The sequence below is a fragment of the Onychomys torridus genome, chromosome 16 (assembly GCF_903995425.1).
Source record: "Onychomys torridus chromosome 16, mOncTor1.1, whole genome shotgun sequence".
Lineage (NCBI taxonomy): Eukaryota > Metazoa > Chordata > Mammalia > Rodentia > Cricetidae > Onychomys > Onychomys torridus.
Genome location: NC_050458.1, coordinates 32,399,825 through 32,423,792, shown reverse-complemented (window position 1 = coordinate 32,423,792; position 23,968 = coordinate 32,399,825). Strand labels below are relative to the sequence as shown.

Genomic DNA, 23,968 nt, shown 5'->3' with positions numbered 1-23,968 from the left:
GCCTTGAAGGACTCTTTATACCACAATCCTCTGGTCCAGCCACGTGTGGTGCCATGGCCTTTGTGGCCATGTACTTGTGGCATGGGCTTTGCACATAACTAGATTTTTAAAGCCTAAGTGGGTGGATGATACGTGGATGAAAAGGGCACAGGAGGAAAGGAGGAAGGGAGAAGCTATAACATACCACTTTGGGGGGGAAGAAGTCCATAGGGAACTAGTTCTATTATAGGAATTTGTAGGGAGAAGAAAGAATTTATAATAGATGAGTGAAATTTAATGTCAGACATAAGGAAAATGGAAAATTTGACTATCTCCTTGTGATCCCCTTTAATGGAGGCTACCAGCAGGGACTTCCACAGGAACCATAAAGATAAAGGGAGGCAAGAGAGTGAACTCAACATATCGAGATGAAACCACAAGCAAGGTATCTCCCTAGCGGCACTGGTTCCCAGAATCACAATGACCATGTCCATACATGTCACAAGGGAGGGAAGCTCCTGGTCCTACCAGGGACCACTCACATCAGACCTCAGAGATGACAGAGAAAAACCGTGCTGCATCTCCACAGGACAATGCTCTGCCTTGTAGTTCCACAGCTGTCTTCCAGATGTGTTTTAAAAGAAGAGCCAAAAGGGTGACACTTGATTCTTGGAGGGTGTGATTTCACTAGAACTCCCCTGTGGAGAAGGGAGAGGTGTGGTGCATAGGGTGGAATGAAAGCTCTGGAGCAGATAGAGCCGAGCTCACACGTCTACACTGCCAGCTAATAAGAGGGGCACTTGCCGAGAGTTGATCATAGGCAAAGAGGTGTGCTTTCATCAAGGAGGTCATGGTATCAGGGGAAGACATGTGACCTCCTTGATCCACAGGGTGACAAGGTGATGGGGACAGCACTCAAGTCCAGGTGTGTCTGAGTAAAGAGTTCTGCCCTACGTGTATACAGAACTGTATGCGTCAGCTTCCTTGCCTCACTCAGGATAGGATGGGGGTACACCGAACTCTACAGAAATGCCCACACATACAAGAAACTCATGGGGATCTCAGACATAATCACAGCTACTGAAGAAACCCCAAATCTTTCCCTGCTGCCTCTGTGAACACATTCTTGACCTTTCTGTCTGAAGAGAGATGGAAGGCTGGATGGTGGGCTAGGCTGGTGAGAAGGTGAGAAGACACAGCAAGTGAAATGTAGAATGTAGATGTGTCTGAAGTAAAGCTGCCCGATGCCATTACTTAACCTAACTAATTAGTTAGTAAACCTAATGCCACTGGCCCTTCTGCTTCATTAGTCCAGGTTTGCTAGAATCTAGTCACACTTGACTCTCGACAGTCACTGAATTAAACTACTGATACTACACTGTACATCCCAGAAAGTAACAAATATAAGCCACCCGGACCTTTACAGAAATGGGTTGTAAGAAAGTACTCAGCAAAGCTGACCCTAGACCCCTTCATCAAGCACCCTTCTATGTTTTCCAAGTGGTTTTGCTGAAGTCCTTTCCATACTGATGTCACACATGATCTACACAGGGTTTCTCCTCTAGGCAAAGCCACCCCATCTGAATCCCTCATCTCCTCATGATAGGATCTGAGAGTCACTATTGATCCAGCACCCCAGAGGAAACTTGTGATTGGATTCTAATCTCCCCCTTTATTTCATGTGTGTTGTAACATGAAAACAGTGTCCTTACATGTATGTAAACACCCAAACACCAACTTAATGGTGTCTATCCAGGGAGCTCAGAACATTGCATATTAAAATCTGAGAACAGCGCAGTGGCTGACAAGTGTGACAGGTCATCTCTGTGACCCTGTTCCTCCTACTCAGCAGATGCCACCATCCACTCTTCCTCCCACTTCTCATTCTCCTGTCTGTCAGCTCTCAAGAAGATGGAAAGACAGATTGGGTATTCTGGCCCAAGAGGAGCTAGGATTCCTCACCTGTTGATACTGGGTTTGGTGACTTCAAGTCCCTCTTGGGAGGCAGCCTGCTCAAGCTGCACAAACCAGTTTAACAAAACCTCCACCTCTTTTGCCTCACGGGAAACATCCTGCCACCAGGGGCTCCAATGAGACAAATACTTGCAAAGTCACACTACAGAGTGTAAAACCTGCGGTAAATGCGGCCTGGGGCATGGCTGTGTTCCTGTTCTCTGTGCTAGGATGGTGATGTAGCTAAAACCCAGTAACTTGGCACAGATTTCAGAAAGTCTATGCAGCCTTTGTTTGCAATCAATATGAATAATGGGGGAAAAAACATTCTCCATCTTATTCCATGTAGGAAGAAGTCTTTCATCATTAAGCCTCTCAATCTTTGGTGATGGAACAATGATTCCACCACCCTACCCACATGTGACCACACCCATACTCCTGGAAGATGTATATTAAGTTATATGTCCAAAAGGAATTAAAATTAGAGATGGAATTAAAATAAAAATGGACCATTCAGCCATGGAAGTGTCCCAGATTATCCAGCCATAGGTCATTAAAATGGCTCTTAAACCAGAAGGAGATGTGGTTCTGGAAGCAGAGAGGGTCAGAAAGCCATAGTACTGCTTCCCTTGGCTATGAAAGAGGGATTCTGTAGTTAAGGAGTGTGTCTGGCTTCAAGAAACTGATGGGGTCAGATCCCGCAAGGGTCTCTAGGAGGAATACAGTCCTGAGGATATCTTGATTCCAGCCAAGAAGACCCATGTTGCAATTCAACCTACTGAACTATAAGATAGAGCACTGGGTTTGGAGAGTGATTTGTAAAGAGAGCAACAGGCAACAGACACATCTTTCATTCACTTTGCAGCTGCATCCCCATGAAAATGATCTTCGAAGATGCTCATGGGCAAGAGCAATACAGCCAAATCAACCTGCTGCAGGTCTCATCTCTATGAGCAATAGAGAGGGCTGGCACATGGCTATATAGGGGTTGAGAGGAATGACATCTTCCTAAAACAAAACCAAGAAATGTTGAGCCAGGGTAAAAGGTAGATACTGGCTTTCTTTCCACAGTGATCCCAGCACCAGAGTTCATACTGTGGAAGAACTAACACAAAGGACAATGCCACACATTCTCCCTCTTGCTGAGCCTTGTAAGTGATGGCTAATGAGTGATTCCCATGAAAACCAGACAGTGGAAAATACTTCTTGACCAATGCACTGATGATCCCACTAGAGCTCAGTGGCCTTTCCTGAAGCCTCCTGGGGTTCCATACCTCAGTCCAGAGAGAGGTGGGTACCTACCACAGCCCAGAGGGTCCTGACTGGTTGCTGGGACCCTGGAGAATCCTCCTAGGCACCCAAGCTGAATCCTGGGAGAGGTGACAATACTGTCCCCATGGAGGAAGTACAAGGAGGTGTCTGCTGGGAATGTCTTGGAGTCCAGATGAAGCTGGAACTTGCCACTTTGAATCAAATCTGCAAAGCGTCCAAGGAGATCCTGGCCCATTAAAGTCCTTTCTGTAAGACATAGATGAGGCAGAGGTCATGTCACTGTTCCCTGCAAGGCCAGGGAGGTTAGTAAGGGTGGGGCTGCCTACAACACCCTGGCAGAAAGATGTATGGGCATCAGGGATTCTCTCATTAGACATGACAGACTGGGCTCAGGAAAGGTGAGTGACTGGCCCACAGTCACACACATACAAGTCAAACTCTAACCTAAGTCTCAGGTTCTGTGGTACCAAAGTGGCACATCTTGGTACAGGATGTGCTTCACCATGATCTAAGCCTCAGTGTTCACATCTGATGACAGGTCTAGAAATGCTTTCTTTTACAGGGGGGAGGTTCCCAAGGGATAGCGGATGTGTAAGGGCCACCCACATGAAAGGTGTGGCCTTCTGTTGGAAATGTGGCTTTTACTATTCTGCTAGGTTTGGAGAAGGCTATGACTTCCCAAGTAGAAAGTAGAGGAGTGCCATGTCAGGTTCTGAGGCAGACCTCTGTGTACAGAAAAGACCTCGGCTGCAGCCTGAAACTGGCTGCAGTCTGAAGTCACAGTCATTATCATCCTCACATTGAAGGTGGGGACAAACATCACATGCTTTTACAATATCAAACACTCCCACATTATCCAGGTTTTCCCAAAGGAAGGCTAATGGAATTGCCTAATCCATAATGCTTGATAGATTATTGTCAAGGTGACATCATGAATCCAAGAGAGTGATAGACTTATAGCCTGCCCTCTGAATTCTACTCCAGCCTTTTTTTTTTGGGGGGGGGGGGTGTTGTTTTGTTTTGAGAGATTTCTGCTCATAGAACAGAGGTCAAATTCCCGGCACTCTGGGTACTTCGATGTTGGGCCACTGCATGACAGAGGAGAGACAGGAGTTATCCCCATGAGACTCTACTTAGAAATGTGTGCATTCTTCCCTATCCTACCAGCAAGTTCAGAGAAAATAGAGCACACACTCATGATAGCGCTCACACAATTCTCTCTACCCTTTCTTCTTAGATCTTTGTGGTCTCTTTAATTCATCTCTAGCATAACCACCAGGCTTTAAGCAGGGGCAATGGGCTGTGGTGTTTTCTCAGTGGAAGTGGGTGGTATATAAGCCGTAAGCCAGTGAAGACTCCCTCTCTCCACCCAATCTCTCTTCATACTGTGCCTCACCTCTACATTGAAATCTCTAGCCTCTCTAATGTTTTTTATGCTATTTGTCCCTATTGACCATAACTTTACTGACTTTAATATAATTTTAAAACATATACACTACTTGTTGTTAGCTCTTTGAGACTTTCATACAGTATAATTTCATCATACCACCCCAACTCTTTCCCCTAACTCTTGCCAGATCAACCCTACAACCCTATCCACTTTCCCAATTTCATATCCTGTTTTTTTTCTAATAATCTATCAGTTATGTAGTAATTATTATCTAGTAATTATCTAGTAATCTATCCAGTTTGTGCTGCCATGTGAAATGGTTCAGCAGCTTAGGAGCACTTGCTGTTCTTGCAGAGGACTGGAGTTCAAATCCCAGCATTCTCACTGAGTGGCTCACAACTGCCTGTAACTCCAGTACCAGGGGATCTAACTTTGATATACTTTTTAATACACAACTAGGTCTTCCCAAGAGCTGGACACAATTCTCCCTATGTTGTTATGAGAAGAGACTATGCCTGCCCCAGTTTCATTGTGGGGAGGAGTCTGAGGCCCCATGAGGCTGCCCAGCTTCGTCAGGGCAGCAGCACAGATAAACATACCAATGCTGTGCAAATCTGGAAGTGAAGCCACTGAGATGTCCCCAAGCTGTAATTTCCATGTGACATTCACTCCTAAGCGCTCTGCAGTCAGACACCCCACCTGAACCGAGGAGTTGTTACAGACAGTGCTGGAAACCAGGGTCCCAAATGTCTTCACCTACATGGAGAGAGACACCTTGATTTAGAGACATATAAGAAGCGGCCGCTATCAAGCATGTGTTAGGAGTCTGGTGGAGCTTATGTCACTTCCCATAGTCTTCTACCATCCTGCTTCCGGGGATTTGGGTACTGAAAAGCCTCTTCCCCATGTGAGCCTGCCCGAGAGTGATGCTGAATTCAGCCCAAGCCCTCGCTGTGGGGAAGGCTGCCACATACCCGGATCTGGCAGAAGCCACGGGTTGTCAGCTCATCTAGTATGAAGACCTGGAAGGCCTGCAGCAAGCCAGAGTAGTCAGCACTGCACATCTTGCCTGGTGGAAGCAGGAGCTGGAAGTGTGCTTGAGTTTGCATGGTCTGCCACAGCTGAGGCCCTGCAGCCAAGCACAAGGGGGCAGTGGGCTGAGGTAAACAGCCTGCAGGATTTATTCCTGTGGATTTTCCTTTGTACAACGAGTCCCTCCTCATTTAGCATAAGCACACAAGCACACAAGCACACAAGCATTGCTTTTTTGCACTGATGTCCTAAGGTACCCCATACTTTCTGGCACACTGGTTTAACTCTGAATCACTTAGCCACCTCATAGCTGATTCAGCATCTAAATTGAGGTGCTTCATAGAGATTCTGACATTCCCCTGGGAAAAATCTCCCATACTGCTTTGCAGATAAGCCTCACCATCCCACTTGATTCTGCAGACTACAGGTAGATGGTCTCTAATTCTGTTCAGTGTTCAACCTACAGTACTTTGCAGCTAATCCTATCATGGATACTCTGGCAGTCAGCTAGAGCCTTGGAATGGAGATCAGTCTCAGGATATGGGTCTCCACCTCAGATGCTTCTCCTACCATTGCCCCAGGAGTGTCAAGTGTATCATTCCAGTTCAAATTGCTGGGGCTGCTCACACCCTGATCTCAAATCAGGCTGCCACACTGGTTGTCTGTGTAGGTAGGTTTGTCTTTACTTGAGTTCAGTGGGTTCTCAGAAGAAGCTGCACATAGGAAGGGGTCCGCATTTACCCAAGGCTCTGATGCCCACCTGGCACAGGTCTTGAACCCCTGCCCTTCCAGGTATTCACCATAAAGGTCAAGATGGAATGGGGAGAGGCTGGGGCTCATCATAAGGGGAAGGGGAAGCCCAAAGTACATCGTAAGTCCCTAACTCAGCAGGTGGGGCATCCACCACTGAACATCTGTTTCCAATCCAAGTAACCACGGGCAACCTAGAATAATGTTGATTCTCCCATAGAGCACTTGGCTCCAGAGAGCAGCCAAGAAACCCTACCTCCAGGAGCCTTGGGCATATCTGCTCCTTCTAGAAGCAATGCTCCATGGGGCCAGCTCTCTAATCCTGGTGCCACCTGACTTACTATAAAATGGCTGTGTTTGAGCAGGAGAGAGGCTCCTCAGCAATAGCCCTGAGAGGGAACAGAGTGCAAGCCAGATGTCCCCATTGCTACTCACGCTGGCAGGCTCGGGGTGATGGTGGTGGTGAGACCCAACGCCGACTGTCCAGGTTACAAATCAGTGGCCCTAGTGAGAATGCACTCTGCCGGCCCTGACGGCAGAGCAGCTGGCACTGCTGAACGGTGGTCACTCCTGGGCCAGAGGCCGTCTCACAGAAGACCACTCCATCAGCCACATCTGACTCAGAGAACGGCAGTGGACACTGTGGGCCTGGGAGCAAGCAGGAAGAAGAGTCATGTGCACCTGCCAGGTTGCATCCCAGCTCCTGCCTACCTTTCTGTTTCTCTCTATTGCTCCTCAGGCCATTGATGGTTGTGCCCTGCTCTGCCAGGGCTTGGCCTTCCCTTTCCTTCTATGCCCTCTCCCTGGATAAGCCCACCACCTCCCAGTTTCACCAGACAGCAAAACAAAGGTGAGTTTTACAGCAGCATCTCCAGCTACCTTACAAATCCAGTGAGCCACCACCCCACCGTCTCTACCTCAGGGCTCACAGCCCATGCTGTCCTCCGTGTTTCCCACATTAGCAGCTCTGAGCTCAAGGAGTGGCAGCTGCAGCCACTGGCCATTCCAAGCCAGAAGCATGCCATGGTGCCAAGAGACTGGGCTCTGCCCTCCCAATGTCTTTCTTGTCTGCCCCCTTCCCTCAGTGAGACAATAGTCCTCTGTGTGAGCTCTTCAGCACTGTCCACCTTCCTCATGTCCCTCCAAACTGGCTATGGGCTCTTGACGCCTGCTGTGCCTGCTGCCGTTGCCTCCCACTCTGCATGCTCAGCTATGGAACCTCCCATGGGGCTCTGCAGCATGGGAGGACCAGGCCAGGGGTAAAGGGAAAAAGGACAGGGTGCACTCCTCTTCACATCAATCTCCTGGCTCTGGGATTCTTCCCAAATCGCATCTACTAGACACTATCATTGCTGTAGAGGCAAGGAGAGGGGAGACTGTAAGGCACCGACTAGTTTCCCAAAGTCACACGCTGGTGAGAGACTGGGGCCAGCTCCTGTTTACTTCCATCTTTTCTCACTAAAGGTCTGCATGTTTAGTGTGTGTGTGTGTGTGTGTGTGTGTGTGTGTGTGTGTGTGTGTGTCTGTGGTGGTTTCAGTAAGAATGGGATTCCATATGCTTATAGATTTGAATGCTTGGTCATTAGAGAGTGGTGCTACTTGACAGGGATTTGGAGGTGTGACTCTGTGGGAGGAAGTGCGTCACTGGAGGTGAGTTTTGGTGTTTCAAATGCTCAAGCCAGACCCTGTGTCTCTCCCTCTCTCTCTTTGTGCTGCATGCCGATCCTGAAGTAGAACTCTCAGCTTCCTCTCCACCACCAAATCTGCCTGCGTGTCAACATGCCTCCCACCATGATGACAATGGACTAAACCTCTGAATGTAAGCAAGTCCCAGTTAGATGCTTTTTTTTCCCCTAAGAGTTGCCATGGTTGTGGTGTCTCTTCACATCAATAGAATTTTGACTCAGACAGGAGCCTTTTACATGCTGACATAAGTTTCACAGTGACTTAGAGAGATGTCCTTAGGGCCTGTAACAGGTAAAGGCCCAACTCATGGAGAGATTGACTGTTCTATCCATAGTTCTACAGCAGGACAAGACATTTTCACAATGCCCAGAAAAAGGTTATAGTTCCTAGGAATGTGACCTTGAAGGTAGAAAAAGGCAACTGGTCTCTCAAATACATCAGCAAAATGTCAGACATATTTACTAAGTGAACACTGGTAACTGCATCACTAAGCCATTCATGAGGAGCCTTTACTGGTTTAACTGTGACACTAAGGAGTAGCTGCTTTTAAGAACTCAGTTCCAGAAAGGCTCAGGGACCAGTCTGAGGTCCCCAACAGAAAGTGGCAGAGCTGATGTACAAATCCACTTTTCTTCTCCCAACCCTGAGATTTTTTTTGCATTATGTTCTCTGGCAATTTAGGAGCAGGAAGTTTTGAGGACTCATCATTAATCCTGGGCAACCTCAGGCCTCATGAGATGAAGGTTCCAAGTTAGTTTCACTCTTTGGGTTTGAATGAACAGTGTTTTTTTGGCCTCTAATCAAGACCAAATCCTCAGAGCACTCCAGTATTCTTTAGTAACTTGGGGAGTCCCTAGTCCCCACATATAGTCAGTCACTCAGCTTTGACCAACTCCTCCCATTACTGTGGATATCTGAAGAGGTCACCTCCCATCAAGATACTTCCCGAGTCCTCTGCCCCTCTGTGAGACACAGATGGCCTTGTAGGCCTGTCAATAACTTTGTCTATCCAAAGATTTGTAGCACAGCCTCATGGCCCAGAAGGTGGGAGGACATGGTCATCAAGGCTATGGTTGAGGTCTTAGCTTTGTGGCTTTAACTGGCATGGTGTTTGGTTTCTTTGTTTTTTATTTGGTTTGATTTGGTTTTGTATTAGACATGGTCTTGCTGTGTTTGTCAACCAAGCAGGCTCACAGCCATTGCCTCCATGGCAGACTTTTAAGTATACTATGAAATGTAATAACACATTTCAGTAATCTTATATATGCTCATGTAATGAATACCTCAGTACTTGATATTCGAGTAACTACCTGAGTTACAAACAAGACGGCCCCTCTCTAGATTTCAGAAATGTGAGTCCCCAGGAGGTCCTGCTTTCAGGATGCTTCTCTTCATTGGGGACAATAGGAAAAGCCAGGCCAGACTCCATTTCTCTGCCACAATGGATTCCTGAGGCAGCAGGTTCTTCTATGATTTTTGGAAGTGCATACCAGAAACTGCAGCACATCAGTCAACTGTCTTGATATCCTGCCCATTCCTGCTTCAACAGCCCAGCATCTCAGAGACCCCAGCCTGGTATAGCATGAGGCTTTCAGCTTACAGTCCCTGAAGCAGCTCAAGACTTACTCTCACAGGCAGGCTGGGTGCCTACCACACGGGTCCCAGGCACTTCCTCTCCATTGTCCAGGACACACCAGCAACTGCCCTGGGCCAAGTCACACTGCACTGGAGAGAAGCCCCCGTCCTCTGCCTCGCAGATTGGGGTGTAGCCAGGGCTGACTTTTCCGGTCAGGGCTCTGCTCTTGAGAACATCGCAGAGGCCTGGACCTGTGCAGAGGCAAGTTTAGGGAAATATGCTGACCTTTGCCACACCCCTCCCTGTTATTCCTGCCATACTAGACCAACTATTTGTAGGGTCCCAGGGGTGTGTGCTCTGTCCTTCCATTGCCTACCCTGGAGCCCCTCAGAACCTTGGGGGATTTCAAAGATGAGCAACTAAAGAGAAGGGTGATAAGGGTACAACATGGAGCCATGGGACAGTCCTGAGTCAGCCACCAGACAGAGAGAGGCCTGTGAAGCCTTCCAGGAAACTGCTGGGGGTCTCTGAGAATCAGCTGGAGAGGACTGGGGAGGGATAGATACCTTCTAGGCAGCTGGGTCACATTGAATGGAGTCTGGGAGAGAGAGAATGCCCTCTCTTTAAGTGACAAGATCTTAAGCACAAACAGTGATACACAGAGAGAAATAATAGAGGCCACATAGGAATCTAATGTAGGAACCCTGTGCCATGCCAAAAAAGCAGAGGGTTGGCCTTGGGAACATGAATGAGCACATGACACAGAGCTGTAGGGCCAGGCAGAGCACACAGTGCCGGTGGCGCCCAAAGTACCAGTGCCCCCGAAGTCAGGGACAGATGCTGGCTATTGATACTGGCTAATGTTTCTCAGTTACAGAACTCAGCCAGCTCCTGGTCACAATGGCTTTCCTGAAGTCTTTCAAAATGGGAAGAGTGCCTGTTTTATAGAAGAGGAAGCTGAGGCACATTTGGATCAAGAGCCGTGTCCTGGCTGAGGAGGTGGCAGAGCTGGGACTTTGTACTCAGAACTCACCCCGGAGGCTTGAGGACAGCGAGGGGAAGAGACGGTTACTCACACTGGGCGCTGCCATTTGTGTTTAGTGGCATCCGTTCTCCTGAGGCTGGGTCCACACACCAAGTTCCTGTTCTTGATGTCTGCTGTCTGGCATACTGTCCTGTCTGTGATAAAGCCATGGTCATTTCAGTATATACAAGGTTATGCAGTTCACTTATTGGTGAAAGAAAGACTTGTAAGAATGTCCCTTCCTAAACAACCTGTGACAGCATCCAAAGAAGGTTTTCTATAAAGGGGGCACTGTCCTATTCAAACTTTATAGCCATGCTCTGAATTGTTGGCCACCAAACAAGGACAAGTTGTGCCATTTGAGAGAAGGGAAAACTGAGTCTATGGTGATATTGTGTTCCCCAAAATATTGTGCACCCTAATAAACTTATGTGGTGTCAGAGGACAGAACAGCCACTAGATACAGAGGCCAGAAAATGGTGGCACACACACCTTTAATCCTAGCATTCTGAAGGCAGAGATCCATCAGGATCTCTGTGAGTTCAAAGCCACACTGGAAACAGCCAGGCATTATGACTCATGCCTTTAATCCCAGGAAGTAATGGCAGAAAGCAGAAAGGTACATAAGAAATGAAAACCAGGAACTAGAGCTGGTTAAGCTTTTAGGCTTTTAGCAGCAGTTCAGCTGAGATTCATTCAGATGAGGACACAGAGGCTTCCAGTCTGAGGAAACAGGATCAGCTGAGGACTGGCGAGGTGAGGTAGCTGTGGCTTGTTCTTCTTCTCTGATCTTTCAGCATTCACCCTAATACCTGGCTCCAGGTTTGTTTTTATTAATAAGACCTTTTAAGATTTGTGCTATATGAGTCTTATTATAAGATATGAGGCAAATGAGCAATGTTCTAGAGCTAGGAAGTAGCAGGACTCCACATGCCTCACACTGTCCAGAACAAACTCTAGAAATGACTTTTAATCCGGAACCTCAGAGAAGCCTCAAGGATCTCTAATTAGTAATACAGGTTTGGCCTAAGACAATGGCCCAACAAGGCCTACATCCTGTCAGGGACCTTCAGACAGGACCTGTCAGGGTGGGCTCTTACTTTCCTGTCCTGTCCTGGGTCAGCAGGTTTCCCTTACCTGACACTTCAACTATCTAGGCATCAGGCCTCAGTTTTCACACATAAAAAGCTGGACTAGATGGATCCTCTTTTCTCTCTCTCTTTCTCTCTCTCTCTCTCTCTCTCTCTCTCTCTCTCTCTCTCTGTCTCTCTCTCTCTCTCTGTCTCTCTGTGTGTGTGTGTGTATGTGTGTGTGCGCACGCGCGTGCGAGTGCGTGCACACACATGTATAGATATACAAGCATGCATGCATTTGTGTGTGCATGGAGGTCAAAGGACAAGCTCAGCTGTTGTTTCTCAGGTTCCAGGCACCTAATATTTTTAGGCAGGGTTTCTCATTGGTCTGGAACTCACCATGTAGGCTAGGCTAGCTAGCTAGGAACCCAGGCATCTGCGAGCTCTGCCTCTTGAGTACTGGGATTATAGGTAAGGCACTATGATGTTCAGCTTTTGCTATGGGTTCTGGGGAGTCAGGTCTTCATGCATGTAAGACAAGCACTTTAAAGACTAAGTCATCTCTCCAGGTCTGGTCCCAGAGCACTTTCACTCCAGGAACTCCTTCAGCAGGAAAGCCCCATCCTCCATTCTGCAACTCAAAGCCCTGAGCACAGAGACATAAACTGCCAAAAAGCATCCAGCGCGGAGTGTGCTGAGTGCTGCACTCATTGGCTGTCGCTTGCTGGCTTTATACTGTGCTGTGGCTGGTCTGCAGACGACAGTCACCCACATTTACCCAACATCTCCAGGAAGCTCACAAACACCTTCATCCCAGGTGTGTCACAGAATCCACAAGCACTCAGAAAGGTGGGGGACTCGGCCACCCTCATTATTCTACACACACAAAGAGAGATCAGATGGCATGCCTCTGGCCCTCTGGTCAGCCGCCAGGTAAGATTCAAACTCTAGCAAAGTTCTGAGGGAAGTTTATGAGAGAAATTTAAAATTGTGAATACCGGTCTCAATTCACTGAGATCCGAATTGAGTCTAGCTGTCAGTTAACTGCCAGTCCTGGGAGGTGAAGAGAGGCCAGAGATGCACATATCAGCTTGGGTAATGATAGTCTTGGCTGTTGTTTATGGGCATCACAGCTGGCAAGAACCTACACAATCTGTGGACCACTAGGTCACATGGCAGAATCACCCTTCCTGCCTTCAGAAGCTGCAGTCCCGACATGTCCTTTCTCAGGAGAACAGCCACGCTGGGGATATTGGGCACACTTGTCTCCAGGGGAAGGTGATTTGTTAGTCAAGATAAAAGACTAAATCACATTGGCAAATTAATTAATAAGAGGACCAGGTTCGTGGAATCCCATAGTACCCGTGACATTGCTCAGCATCACATGTCCCATGAAGGTCTTACACTCTGGTTTCATCTGATTTTCACATAGCTCCTGGGAGAGCAGCAGAGCAGGTGGTGAGGTCACCTACCCTTTTGTAAGGACAGGGGATAGGCATGGGGGTGTGGAGGACTTGGTAAGCAAGTGGTTAGATCCTCAACCCAAACTCTTTCCCTGGAGGCTTTTACGTGGTGTTTCAATGAACTGTGAGTTACAACTGCCAACAGGGGAATTAGGAGTGACAAGAGGTGACATCTTCATCTAAGGTTGGGAACCAGGTGACCTAGCACGTCGACCTGAACAAAGTGACTTCAGAAACCATGTGACAGTGACCACACTTGTGCTAATCTATCTTTAAAGTCTTTTGGTGAAGTATTTGACTTGGAGTCTCAAGATAATCCAAGAACTAGACAAGATTAAAACAACAACAACAACAAAAAAAAAAAAAAAAAAAAAAAAAAAACAACTGGGCACAGAGGAGGTAAGCAACCTACCCAAGGGCACACAGCCAGGTCTGGAAGGACTGGGACACCCATGACTCCCTGTGAGTTTTATACTAAAGAGAATGAACTAGAAAGCCAGAAAATCCACCCCATCAGCCAGAGAAGGCCAATGTCAGTGCCAGTGTCTGTCCTTGTATCCTTCCTGAGTCCACAGAAGCTCACCTGTAGGCAGGTGGGGGTGAACAGATCTCCTGGACCTGGATTACTTTGGGGTCCAGCCTGCTTCCATGCAGACAGCAGCCCATTGGCTCGGGATAGCTCACAGCTTGTGGGGCCTGTGGGAGAGAAGGGCTGTGAACAAATGGTTGTAGAGCTAAGGGGAGGTGGGCAGCCCCGGCTAACCCCAGACTTCAAACCAGTAGATGTATATTCCACAAAGCTAGAACCTCAGGAGAGGCAGGCTGAAGTTCAGGGATGGAGAGATATGCAGGGTGTATTGGTGGCTTTGAGGGGTCAAGTGGACCATTGATGGCCCAGTGGTGACCCTCAGTGGGAGACTGGGCTGCAGGAACACATGTGAGGTAGTCATATAACTACAATAGTTGGAGCTGCCCAGGAGCCAAGGCACAGGGATCAGAGCCAGGCTATCACCAGTCTTGGCTCTTCCTGGTACATCCCCAGGGAGAGCATCAACAAGGATGGCTCTAAGTCAACATGAGACCCAGTCCTGGGGACATAGTAAAAATAAAAATTGTCCGGGGCATCCTCAGAGATAAGCCTAGAGGGCTAGATCCCAGAGTCCCTCTCAGTTGCATGACCAAGCTGTCTCCAGCTCCAGAAGCATAGAAGTCATTCTAGAGACCAGATTGAAGAATCTCACCAGCTTTACTTACATTGGGGCATCTGGGAGGAGCGTGCAGTCAGTGAGGCCGGGATAAACTCTCCCCTCCCATCCACACACCAGCACTGTCCTGGAAAAAAAGCCATGGTCCATAAGCTCCAGAAGCACGCTGGGAACTCTCCCAAGTACCCTGTGAGTAACTTCTCTTTTTTTGTGTTCATAGCGATGCCAACACTCCGAGCAAGTGAGCATGTCACCTCGGAACTGACTGGAGGGCCCTGCCTCCCTTACCCATGGGGGACAGCCGGTAGTAGAGAAGCTGGTTTTGTCCAAGTTGTTAAAGAGGGGCCAATAATCTGCACCACTTGCCTCCCCATGTGGCTCTTCCCTCTAAATATTCGCTTGCCCTCTCAAAGTCTCCTTACCGGTCCCAGCATGGCACTGCATAGGTTCCCAGCCTCCAAGAATATCACACTGTGGTACATAGGGCCCTGACCAGAGAAGACTGGCGGCAGCTCCATCCGTCTCTCCCTGGGAAGCACGGAGGCTCTGATAGAAATTCAATGCTAGAGCCGCGGAAGGAAAAACACTGAGTGTGACAGCTGCTCTGTGGGCTCTCTCCTGAGACAAACCAAGCACACCTCTGGACACGCCCTTGCACCCTTATAAGACAGACAGCCTTCTTACAACCTGAGAAACATTTCAACCTGAAATTTCACTTAGACTCTTGGACAGCCAGTAGACACTCAGCAGACCGCCCTGTGAAAATAAGCCCTAGACTACATTTGGAAGACTCCCTACAGCTCAGTGTGGTAACCTCATAGAGAGTTGATTAGGCTGGAGGGTGGCTTCATGTCCATGGGATGCACTTTACTCCAGAGAAGAGTCATGGTGTAGTAAGATTTTTCTTTGGGCTGCCAGCTCACAAAAAATAAATAAAATAAATAAATAAATAAAAATTTAAAAAAAAAGACTCAGAGACTTCTTATTAATTATGAAAGCTTGGCCTATAGTTTAGGCTTAGTCCTACCAAGCTCTTATAACTTAAAGTAGCCCATCTCTCTCTCTCTCTCTCTCTCTCTCTCTCTCTCTCTCTCTCTCTCGTGCCTAGATTCCTCCTCCAACCTCCTTTCTCTGCACAGAAGTCCTACACATACTTCCTGCTTAGCTATTGGCCATTCAGCTTTTTATTACACCAATCACAGCAATACACCTTCACACAGTGTACAAATATCTGACAATACATGGACATCCAAAGGTATGTTGTATACTAGGTGTGTCAATTTTTTGGCATGGACGCAACATCATCATCTACAAAGTTCAGTCTCAAGAACTACACAGTTGAGTTACAAAAGTACAATCGCATATGTGTCTCATAATGCTTTGAGTAAATTTATGCTTTTGTGTGGGGTCACTTTCCTAGTTATCCTGAGATACATGTGGCCCACGGGGCTGCAGGTTGGACATGCCTAGAAAGGATGAACTGAATCGTTTCCATGGCCCTATGAGGTATTAGCATCCCATCTGACCAGTGACAACACGGAGGCAGACTACTTAACCATGGTCTCACAACAGGACATGGAAGGAAGGCTTTGACCACATGTGACTGACACATCACAGCTCTTCCACCCCTGTACATCTCCTCTGCTCAGCACTCACCACCATTAAACACATCATACATGTTCTGATCCAGTCTGTGTATGTGTTCCTCTTCTGAGCTCACATTTTGGGATCCTTGGTACAGAGATGTGTGTTTCTTTCACACAAAGAACAGACCCTGACTCATAATGTACACTCAGAAACAACTGATCTAGGCATGATGGAGTACACTGTAATCCCAGCTACTGGGAAACAGAGGCCAGAGAATCTCAAGTTGGAGACCAGCTACAATTACAGCATCAAGGCTACTCTGGGAAACTTAGTGAGATGTTGTGTCAAAAATTATTTTTTTTAATTAAAAAGAAAGAACTGGAGGTGTGGCTCAGTGGGAGAGTAATTACCTAGCATATAAGGCCCTAGTATATATAAGACTAGCAAAAAAGGTACAAATAAAGGAAAAGGAGAGAGAAGGGAGAGAGAGGGGGGATTAAAGTAAATACCGCCATGTATGTGTGTATGTGTGAGGGGAAGGGCAAAGAGAAGTAGGCAGTGGCCAGAGCCCATGGCCTGGATCTCCCAGATCCTCACCCTAGGTTCCTGACACCCTTTCACAGAGTTTCTCTCCCATCCCTTTTTCCTGTCTGGCCTCTAACCTTTCTACAAATGCAAGAGGCTAGACTGTGGCTTCTCCTGGGGAATCCCAGGAAACTACCACCTCTGATGGAGCTTCTGCAATCTTCTTCATACTAGGGGAGTTCTTCCCAACCTGTTGCATGTCACAGATCATCTTCGTGGCTCCAGGAGGCGATGTCTCAGACATAAGGATAACACCAACCTGCAGTCAGACACTAAGATCTACATTTGAAGCAGCCTGATGTTGATGATGGTGCTCTCAAAGCTGGCAAGTTTCTATAGATCCTGGTGCCACACCTCTTGGCTGTGTGATCAGGAGCAAGTTACTCTACCTCTCTGACCCTGCATTTGCCCATCAGTGGAATGAACTCAGTACTGACCGAGACAAGTGCGACACCATATTAAAAGAACTGGTAGGTGATGTGCATTGAGTGGACACCCACACCCCCTGCCTCATCAGGTTCTAGGCACTACGTCTATATTCCACTAACCAAAGGTGCTTTGTCCTGGGACCTCAGTCCCCAGATTTCAAGGTAAAGAGCAGCTTGGCTACCTCTTTCTCGAGTCTCCCTCTTTATAGTCTAAGGCATTCAAAGCCAGAGCATGAGCCTAGCTGGAGAGGAACATCCCGAACTTGACTTCTGAAGGAAATGTCGCCCTGCTAAACAGTGACAAATTATGGCATCAGCAGCTCCTCTGCATTCTGTGCCAATCAAAGAGATCCCAGCTACAGGATTGCCTGAACCACTTCTTTACCCGAGGGCATCCGACTCCATCTAGGTGCAGGATTTGAAACAACTGTTTTCCTATTAAAAGCAAAAGCCCCCAGGTTTCTGAGGAAGTGAGAAAGGTAGACCTAGGACAGAGAAAAAAAAAAGCAGCAACGTGAGCGATGAGCAGGCCATGGGTGAGGAAGGTGAGGAAGGCATGTGCTTTGGCCTCCAGAGCAGTTGTTTGGTGAGCAAAGGGGAAGTGGGGGGGGGGGGGTAGAGGGGACACAGACTGATCTGTGAGATCCTTCTCTGAGGGTAGAACCAAGCCAGCAGTAAGTGCCATCAGGGGAAGACAGGGGCTCCTCAGCTTGCTGCAGGGAATTCACTCTGATGTCACATAAATGTCAGAGAAAGGACAGCCCAGAACCCCAGAGACCACTGAGAAAGGATGGGAACTCAGACAAGGCTCAGAGAGAGATGGATTTCAGATCTGTTGATGTGAAAACCCAGTGAGGCCAGATGCTCTCACCAGAGCAGGCAGAGGAAGGTCACTGGTTCTCAGTTGAGCTATGTCTCAACTCCATGTTCAGCAGGGCAAGGCCCAGGACACTAACAGTATGGGCTAGACTAAGATTCCTGGCCCAGCTTCCATAGTTATCAGATGGGTGAACCGGAGCAAGTGACTAAACCAGGATTCAACCTCCCTGTGTAAAGAATCACAGGTAGCATTATATCTTTGTTTTTTGTTTTTTGTTTTTGTTTTTTTTTTTGAAATATTAACAGTATTAACACAATGAGCCAATCATGTTCCTTTCATTCAAGGGCCTGGTCATGGGCTAGGTTTAAACACTGTGTGGCTGTTACTAGGCCAGAGCACTGTGTATCTCTGTCATGTTCAGAGATGACACAAACCTTTGGGACCTGCTCTCACAATTCCCTGAGTTCACACGAACAATGGGTCCTCAGTAAAGAGGACCATGTCCCTTCTCCCTCCATGTGGCCTTGGAAATAAAAAGCAACTTTAAGATAGGCCAAGGGTTGAGCACACATGGGCCTTTTAACAAGACTGTGGTTTTATGAGGGCTGCAGGTGCCATCTGAGGTACACAATGTGAAGCCCCACAGGGGCTCTGCTGAAGGATCATGCAACCTTTAGGAAATGCTTTGGCTAGGGTCACAGAACCACTCTGCCTTTCCAGGAACCTGACAGCCCAGGTTAAGTCCAGGAGAGTCAGATGCAAGCTCTTGCTCCCTGCAAAGAGATGGAGTGAGAACCTTCTGCACAACACTCACTGGACTGAGCAGCCAAACGAATGGCGTATTCACCCCCACGTAGAAACTTCTCAGAGAAAGCCTCCCGGGATGGGTAGAGAGGAGGAAGGCCAAGCTCCTCACTGGTCAGCTGGATTCCCTTGGCCACTAAAAAACTCTCTCCCAGAGGAAATGAGGAGCCATTGGAGGCTGAGACAATCTCTTCCATTTCCTTAATGAACTTCAGGGCACGAAGTTTCACTTCCTCACAGGGACCAGGACCTAGGGCAATGCAAAGAGCACAGGCAAATTCAGTCACCAAGCCCAGCTCCCTTTGCCTTCTTGACCCCATTAGTCAGCATTCATGGAGGAAGCTGCAGGAGATTGGCAGTAGGCTATGTTCACACCATGCCAGGCTCACACCAATTATATTCATAGCATCTAATTTAATCTGGGTACCAGTCTAAGAAGGTACTTGCTCCCAGGTGTCCAAGTTTCATTTCTGATGCTGTACTGTCCTCATCCAAGAGCAATATAGGGAAGAAAGGGATTTATTTGGCTTAAAATTCTGGCCCCAGCCCATCATTGAAACAGATACTCAACAGGAACATGAAGGCAGCCCTGATACTTCACACAGCATTATCTCTGACCAAAGAATTTCCTTCACAGCCAAAGAAGTGCAACAGGAGCCATGGAGGATTTTGTTTGCTGTCTGGCAAGTCACCTATGCTTAGCTAGCTTATTAATATAGTTTAGTACCACCTGCCTAGGGAATAGTATTGCCTACAGTGGGCTAGATGCTACTACATCAATTAATAATCAAGACAATACCCCAAAAACATATCCATGATCCAATATAATCTAGGCATTTCCTCAGCTGAGATTTTCTTCCCATATAATTCTAGGTGATGCCACATTGACAATTAACCTGGACACCATAGTATGGATGAGAAACTGAGGCCTGCAGAAGTCATATAACTCAAGCAAGTTCCTCACTAAACAGTTGATTCAGAATTGCTAAAGAGTCTCATCCTACAAACATTGATCTGGACTACCTAGATGGACGGACAGATATAAAAAGGTGGGTAGATGGCTGCTTGGGTGGATAGATGTGCAGACTGAAGGATGGATGGACATGTAAGTGCTGCCATGGTTCCCAGAAATGCCTCTGGTCCTACTGAGGCTTTTCCTCCAGAAAGCCTTTTCAAAGAAAATATGAAATTGGGTCTCTACATGAATTAACTCACATATTGGGATCTCGCCTGGCTTGTTCCGAGTTCCATCCAATTCCTGACCAATCTCATCCACACACCAGCAGCTCCTGAGATTGAAGTGTGCCAAAGGCATGCTAAAGTCTGAGTAGGATCCTGGGTACTGGCGGAGCTGGCCATTTAGGATCTGCCAAAAGATGTATGGATCCAGGAGAATGTTTTCCCCAGGCTGAGTTGGGGCTCCCTCCAGTACTGCCTGTGGGACATCTTGAAGGGAAGGGTACTGTGCTAGCACTGGGAAGACTCTTTGCTGGCCAGCCTCATAGAGACTTTGAAGAAAAAGACTGAAGTTTCTGGAAGCTTCTTCTCTATAGCTCATGATCTTCATCAGCAGTGTGGCTGGGGTCAGTTCCTGGCCATCACTGTTCTGGGTGTTCCATCGCTCATACCACTCGAAGACCTGCTCAGGGGGTCCATCACACTGCACACGCCTCCACTGCCCACTGGTACTACACTGAGGGATGTAGACACTGGAGAGGGAGGGCAGCATGCTGAAGTTAGAGAGCAGGATGTGCACAGCTCTGAGGAAAGCTTGTTCAGCTTGTAACTGGCAGACGCTGGGACCTGGAGCAGAATAATGGGTGGATATTTAATAAATTGAATAATCCTGAAGGATCAAGGTAGCGGCTTAACTGTCAGCTGCAGAAACCTCAATAATCCTAAATTCAGGAATGGCATCCAACCCGGTGACTAACCCAGCTATCGATCTGTCTGGAGCCACAGAAATGTATGTGGCACACATTCTGTTGTATGTGTGTTATGTGTTTATGTATGTATGTGTTTAAGCACATGTGTGAGTATATGTAGGCCAGGGGCTGATGTCTGGTATCTTCCTCAGTCACTCTCTATCTTGTTTGTGCAGACATCATCTCTCACTAAACCTGATGCTTTCCTATTTGGATAGACTGACTGGCCAGTGAGCTCTAGGTCCAGATCCACTTATTTCCACCTCCCCGCTCTGTAAGGATTATGTCCTTAATTACGTCACCAGCCTGCGACTGTGTCCCAACCTAAAAAGCGGGCGTGCTCTCTCTGTGTTCTCTTTCCACTCTCTCTCCTTCCGTATTCTCCTCCCCTCTCCTTCCTCCCTCCCTCCTTTTCTCTCCCAATAAAGCTTTAGAAAGGTAACTATGGCTCATGATTCTCCTCCAGAACTCTCCTCCATCAGCATGGCCACCCATGAGTGCTGCCACTTAACCTCCCACAGCACTGGGGCTACAAATGCACATTGCTCAACGTGATTTTAGGTGAATGCAAACTCAGATCCACACCTCTGTGCAGCAAGCACTTTAGAGTTGAGTCTCTTCCCAGCCTAGGTGTGCCCACTTTCTTAATAACAAGAAAACATCTCTATCAGTTCATTAGAATGACTAATATTGCCCAGGTCTCCATGGATAATGTTTAGCTAAAGTTATTCTATTAACTGAAGTTTACTCTTTAGTCATGAGCAAACTTGGTTTCTTATAATGTATTAGGTTGTGGTCCAAATAGAGACTCAAGGATTTGTAAATTAAATACCCAACAGACTTACACTGCTTGGGTTCACCAATTGTACTTTGAGTTCCAGGAATAGCCTGACCTTCAGCATCCACACAGTAACATTCTGAGTTGAAGCACTGGACAGGCAGGAAGTATCCCTCACTGGTACACGAAGGGACAAAGAAACTGGAGCCAGCAGGCTGACTGCGTGCAAGGCTTTGCATCTGAGCCCTTTGCGTCTCACACTTGGTGGGGCACCTGGGGCGTCCACCTCTGACTCTTGAGCCATCAAGTTCTTTGCCTCGGGAGTCTACACACCAGCATTCTCCAGCATAGCACTGGATGTCCTCATAGCTTCCCCCAGCAGTGCATGATGGGACAAAGAGCCTCTCAGGTGTCTGTCTGCAAGCTTGAGCACTGAGCACCATTCCCATCACATCTCCCAAGTCCCCTGCTACATCTTCAGGCACAGAAATAGCATGTTGCAAGAAGGTAAGAAATTCTGGAAGCTCCAGGAGTGAAGCAAGGAATTTTAAGGCATTTAGGTTCTCTTGCAGGTTGACTTTGAAGCCAAAGGTACCCACAACTGGTTTATTCATAGCAACTGTCTTCTCAGAGACATGGAGAGTTTCTGGGGTAGGATTAGAGTCCAACCCCACAGGGAGTAGTTTGGCTAGATCAGTTGCTCTGTCTCCATCCTGGAAGCTTGGGAGGCCAAGCTGCTGGAAAAACTGACTGAAATTAAATGTGCCTCTTGAACCAAGGGCTCCTGACAAGTTAAACTGGGCAGCATTCACCAAAAATGTCCCTCCAAAGAGGTTTTGTTGGAGTCTCTTTGGGTTGGTGGTGAACTGGAGGGCAAGAGCAGCCAGCTCTCGTGAGGGGAAAATTGCTCTGATGGTTTCTCTCAGTAGACTTCCTGATGCAGGGAGCTGTCGGTACTGTTCCACAGCCAGAGAGCGGAGAAGCCCAGAGTCAACAAAGAGTTCCTTGAATGTAGGTGGGCAGGATGTGGCCAGTCTGGCACCACTTGCAGGGACCTGCCTGTCCTCTGGAGACAGCAGGTCCTGCTGGCTGATGTAACCTGGGGTTCCAAAGTAGAGTCTAGACAAGGCCTGCTGCCTTTCTGAGGCACATGACTGCTCTTCAGCTGCATGAACAAACGAAAAACAAAGTTGTCAGAGCAAGAAGTCCCAAGAACCCCCCCTTCGCCATGTCCCCATGCCTCTGGTAGAAAGATACCAAAAGTTCACACCTGCCTTGTGGACCATTTTCTTGTCTGTGTCCACTCACGTCTTCCCTTCTCCCTTGAGCTCCCTCCATGGAGCTATTTCTGAGGGTGAATATTCATGTCCTCATAACCACTCAGACACCTCTTACCAGACTGATGCTTTTCTACAGCAAGTCCATGAGACACCAGCCCATTTTCTGAAAACCCAGACACACTTGCATTGGTCTGAGTGGTGTCCCCTGAAAACTTGGGGTTTTTTTGGTCTATATGGGGTCCCAGAGTGTGAATTGAAAGCAAAGTTTTGGTAGTTGTAATTAAGTTAAAATGAGATCATCTAGACTAGGGTGGGCTAGGAATCCCGTGGTTGTTGTTCCTAGGAGAAGAGACGTGGGGAAGAGGCCGTGTGAGGGTCAAGACACACAGACTGGAGTGATAGATGCGGCATGGAGCCAAGGAACCCCAGAAATCACCAACCATCATTTTCAAAGGGAGTATGGATAGCCCTGTGCACACCTTCACTTCTGAATTCCAGTGTGAAAACTGTGAGAGCCCACATTTCTGCTATTTGAGGCACCCACTTTGTAGCTATTGGCTCTGGCAGCCTTAGGAGTCCTGTCTGCTAACAAAGTCTGGTTTGTATTGCTAAGCCGCTGCTTCCCAGCTCTCTTTTGCTGGAATTCTCAATGGACTTTAATGCCTCACCATATACTCTTCCCGAGACTCTCTACTTCCTCCTGGGTGCAGTCTTGTCCCATTTACAGTCTCTTTCAGAATGGGACCTCTACCAGCAATGTCAGTACCGTTTCATAGAAGAAATACTTTGCTATATTGTGATATGTAATATTAAAAACATGGCATATTCCATTATTGTCTTCTTTTCTATGTTGTAATACTAAAATGCTGACCTAGTAAGCACACTTAGTGCAAGCCTTCCGCAGTGCTTTGAAATACAATTAAAGTTCGTTCCCCTTGCCGCTCCATGGGTTTCTTGATCTTTCTGTGAAATTGCTAGTGAGAAGGTGGTTGACTCAGTCAGCCCTGTGCATGGCCGGGGCATTCTGTGTCCATGGGAGGAAAAACAGAACTCAAACACCATCTGGCTCTCTTCACATAGGTAGACGTAAGCAAGCTCCTCCATAAATCCACAAATCTTAGGGGACCTTCTAAACCACCACCCCACTCTCAACTTGCAAAAATAATTCTTTCCTCTTGATTCACACAGATGCCAAAAAGGAAGGCAGCCAGTTTCCCGTTGTCACCAGGCAACAGAGAAAGAACTGGAACACATAGCTTGTGTAGGTGTGTGTGTGTGTGTGTGTGTGTGTGTGTGTGTGTGTGTGTGTGTGCATGTGCACATGTGTGTGTGTGTGTGTGTGTGTGTGTGTATGCTGG

At 47.6% G+C, this 23,968-nt stretch overlaps 1 protein-coding gene across 2 annotated transcripts in view; it reads right to left on the bottom strand.

Moving 5' to 3' along the window:
• Tg (thyroglobulin) overlaps positions 1–23,968 on the bottom strand; it is a 181,717-nt gene that overhangs the window by 142,943 nt on the left and 14,806 nt on the right. For both annotated transcript variants that reach the window (XM_036208076.1, XM_036208077.1), the window contains exons 9-20: positions 21,398–22,495; positions 19,843–20,430; positions 18,638–18,877; positions 14,826–14,966; positions 14,453–14,530; positions 13,782–13,894; positions 10,715–10,817; positions 9,689–9,889; positions 6,812–7,024; positions 5,569–5,723; positions 5,194–5,350; positions 3,235–3,450 (exon numbers count right to left, since the gene is read on the bottom strand). In XM_036208076.1, coding sequence (XP_036063969.1) covers positions 3,235–3,450; positions 5,194–5,350; positions 5,569–5,723; positions 6,812–7,024; positions 9,689–9,889; positions 10,715–10,817; positions 13,782–13,894; positions 14,453–14,530; positions 14,826–14,966; positions 18,638–18,877; positions 19,843–20,430; positions 21,398–22,495 — 3,303 coding nt within the window. The remainder of the gene's footprint in view (positions 1–3,234; positions 3,451–5,193; positions 5,351–5,568; positions 5,724–6,811; positions 7,025–9,688; positions 9,890–10,714; positions 10,818–13,781; positions 13,895–14,452; positions 14,531–14,825; positions 14,967–18,637; positions 18,878–19,842; positions 20,431–21,397; positions 22,496–23,968) is intronic.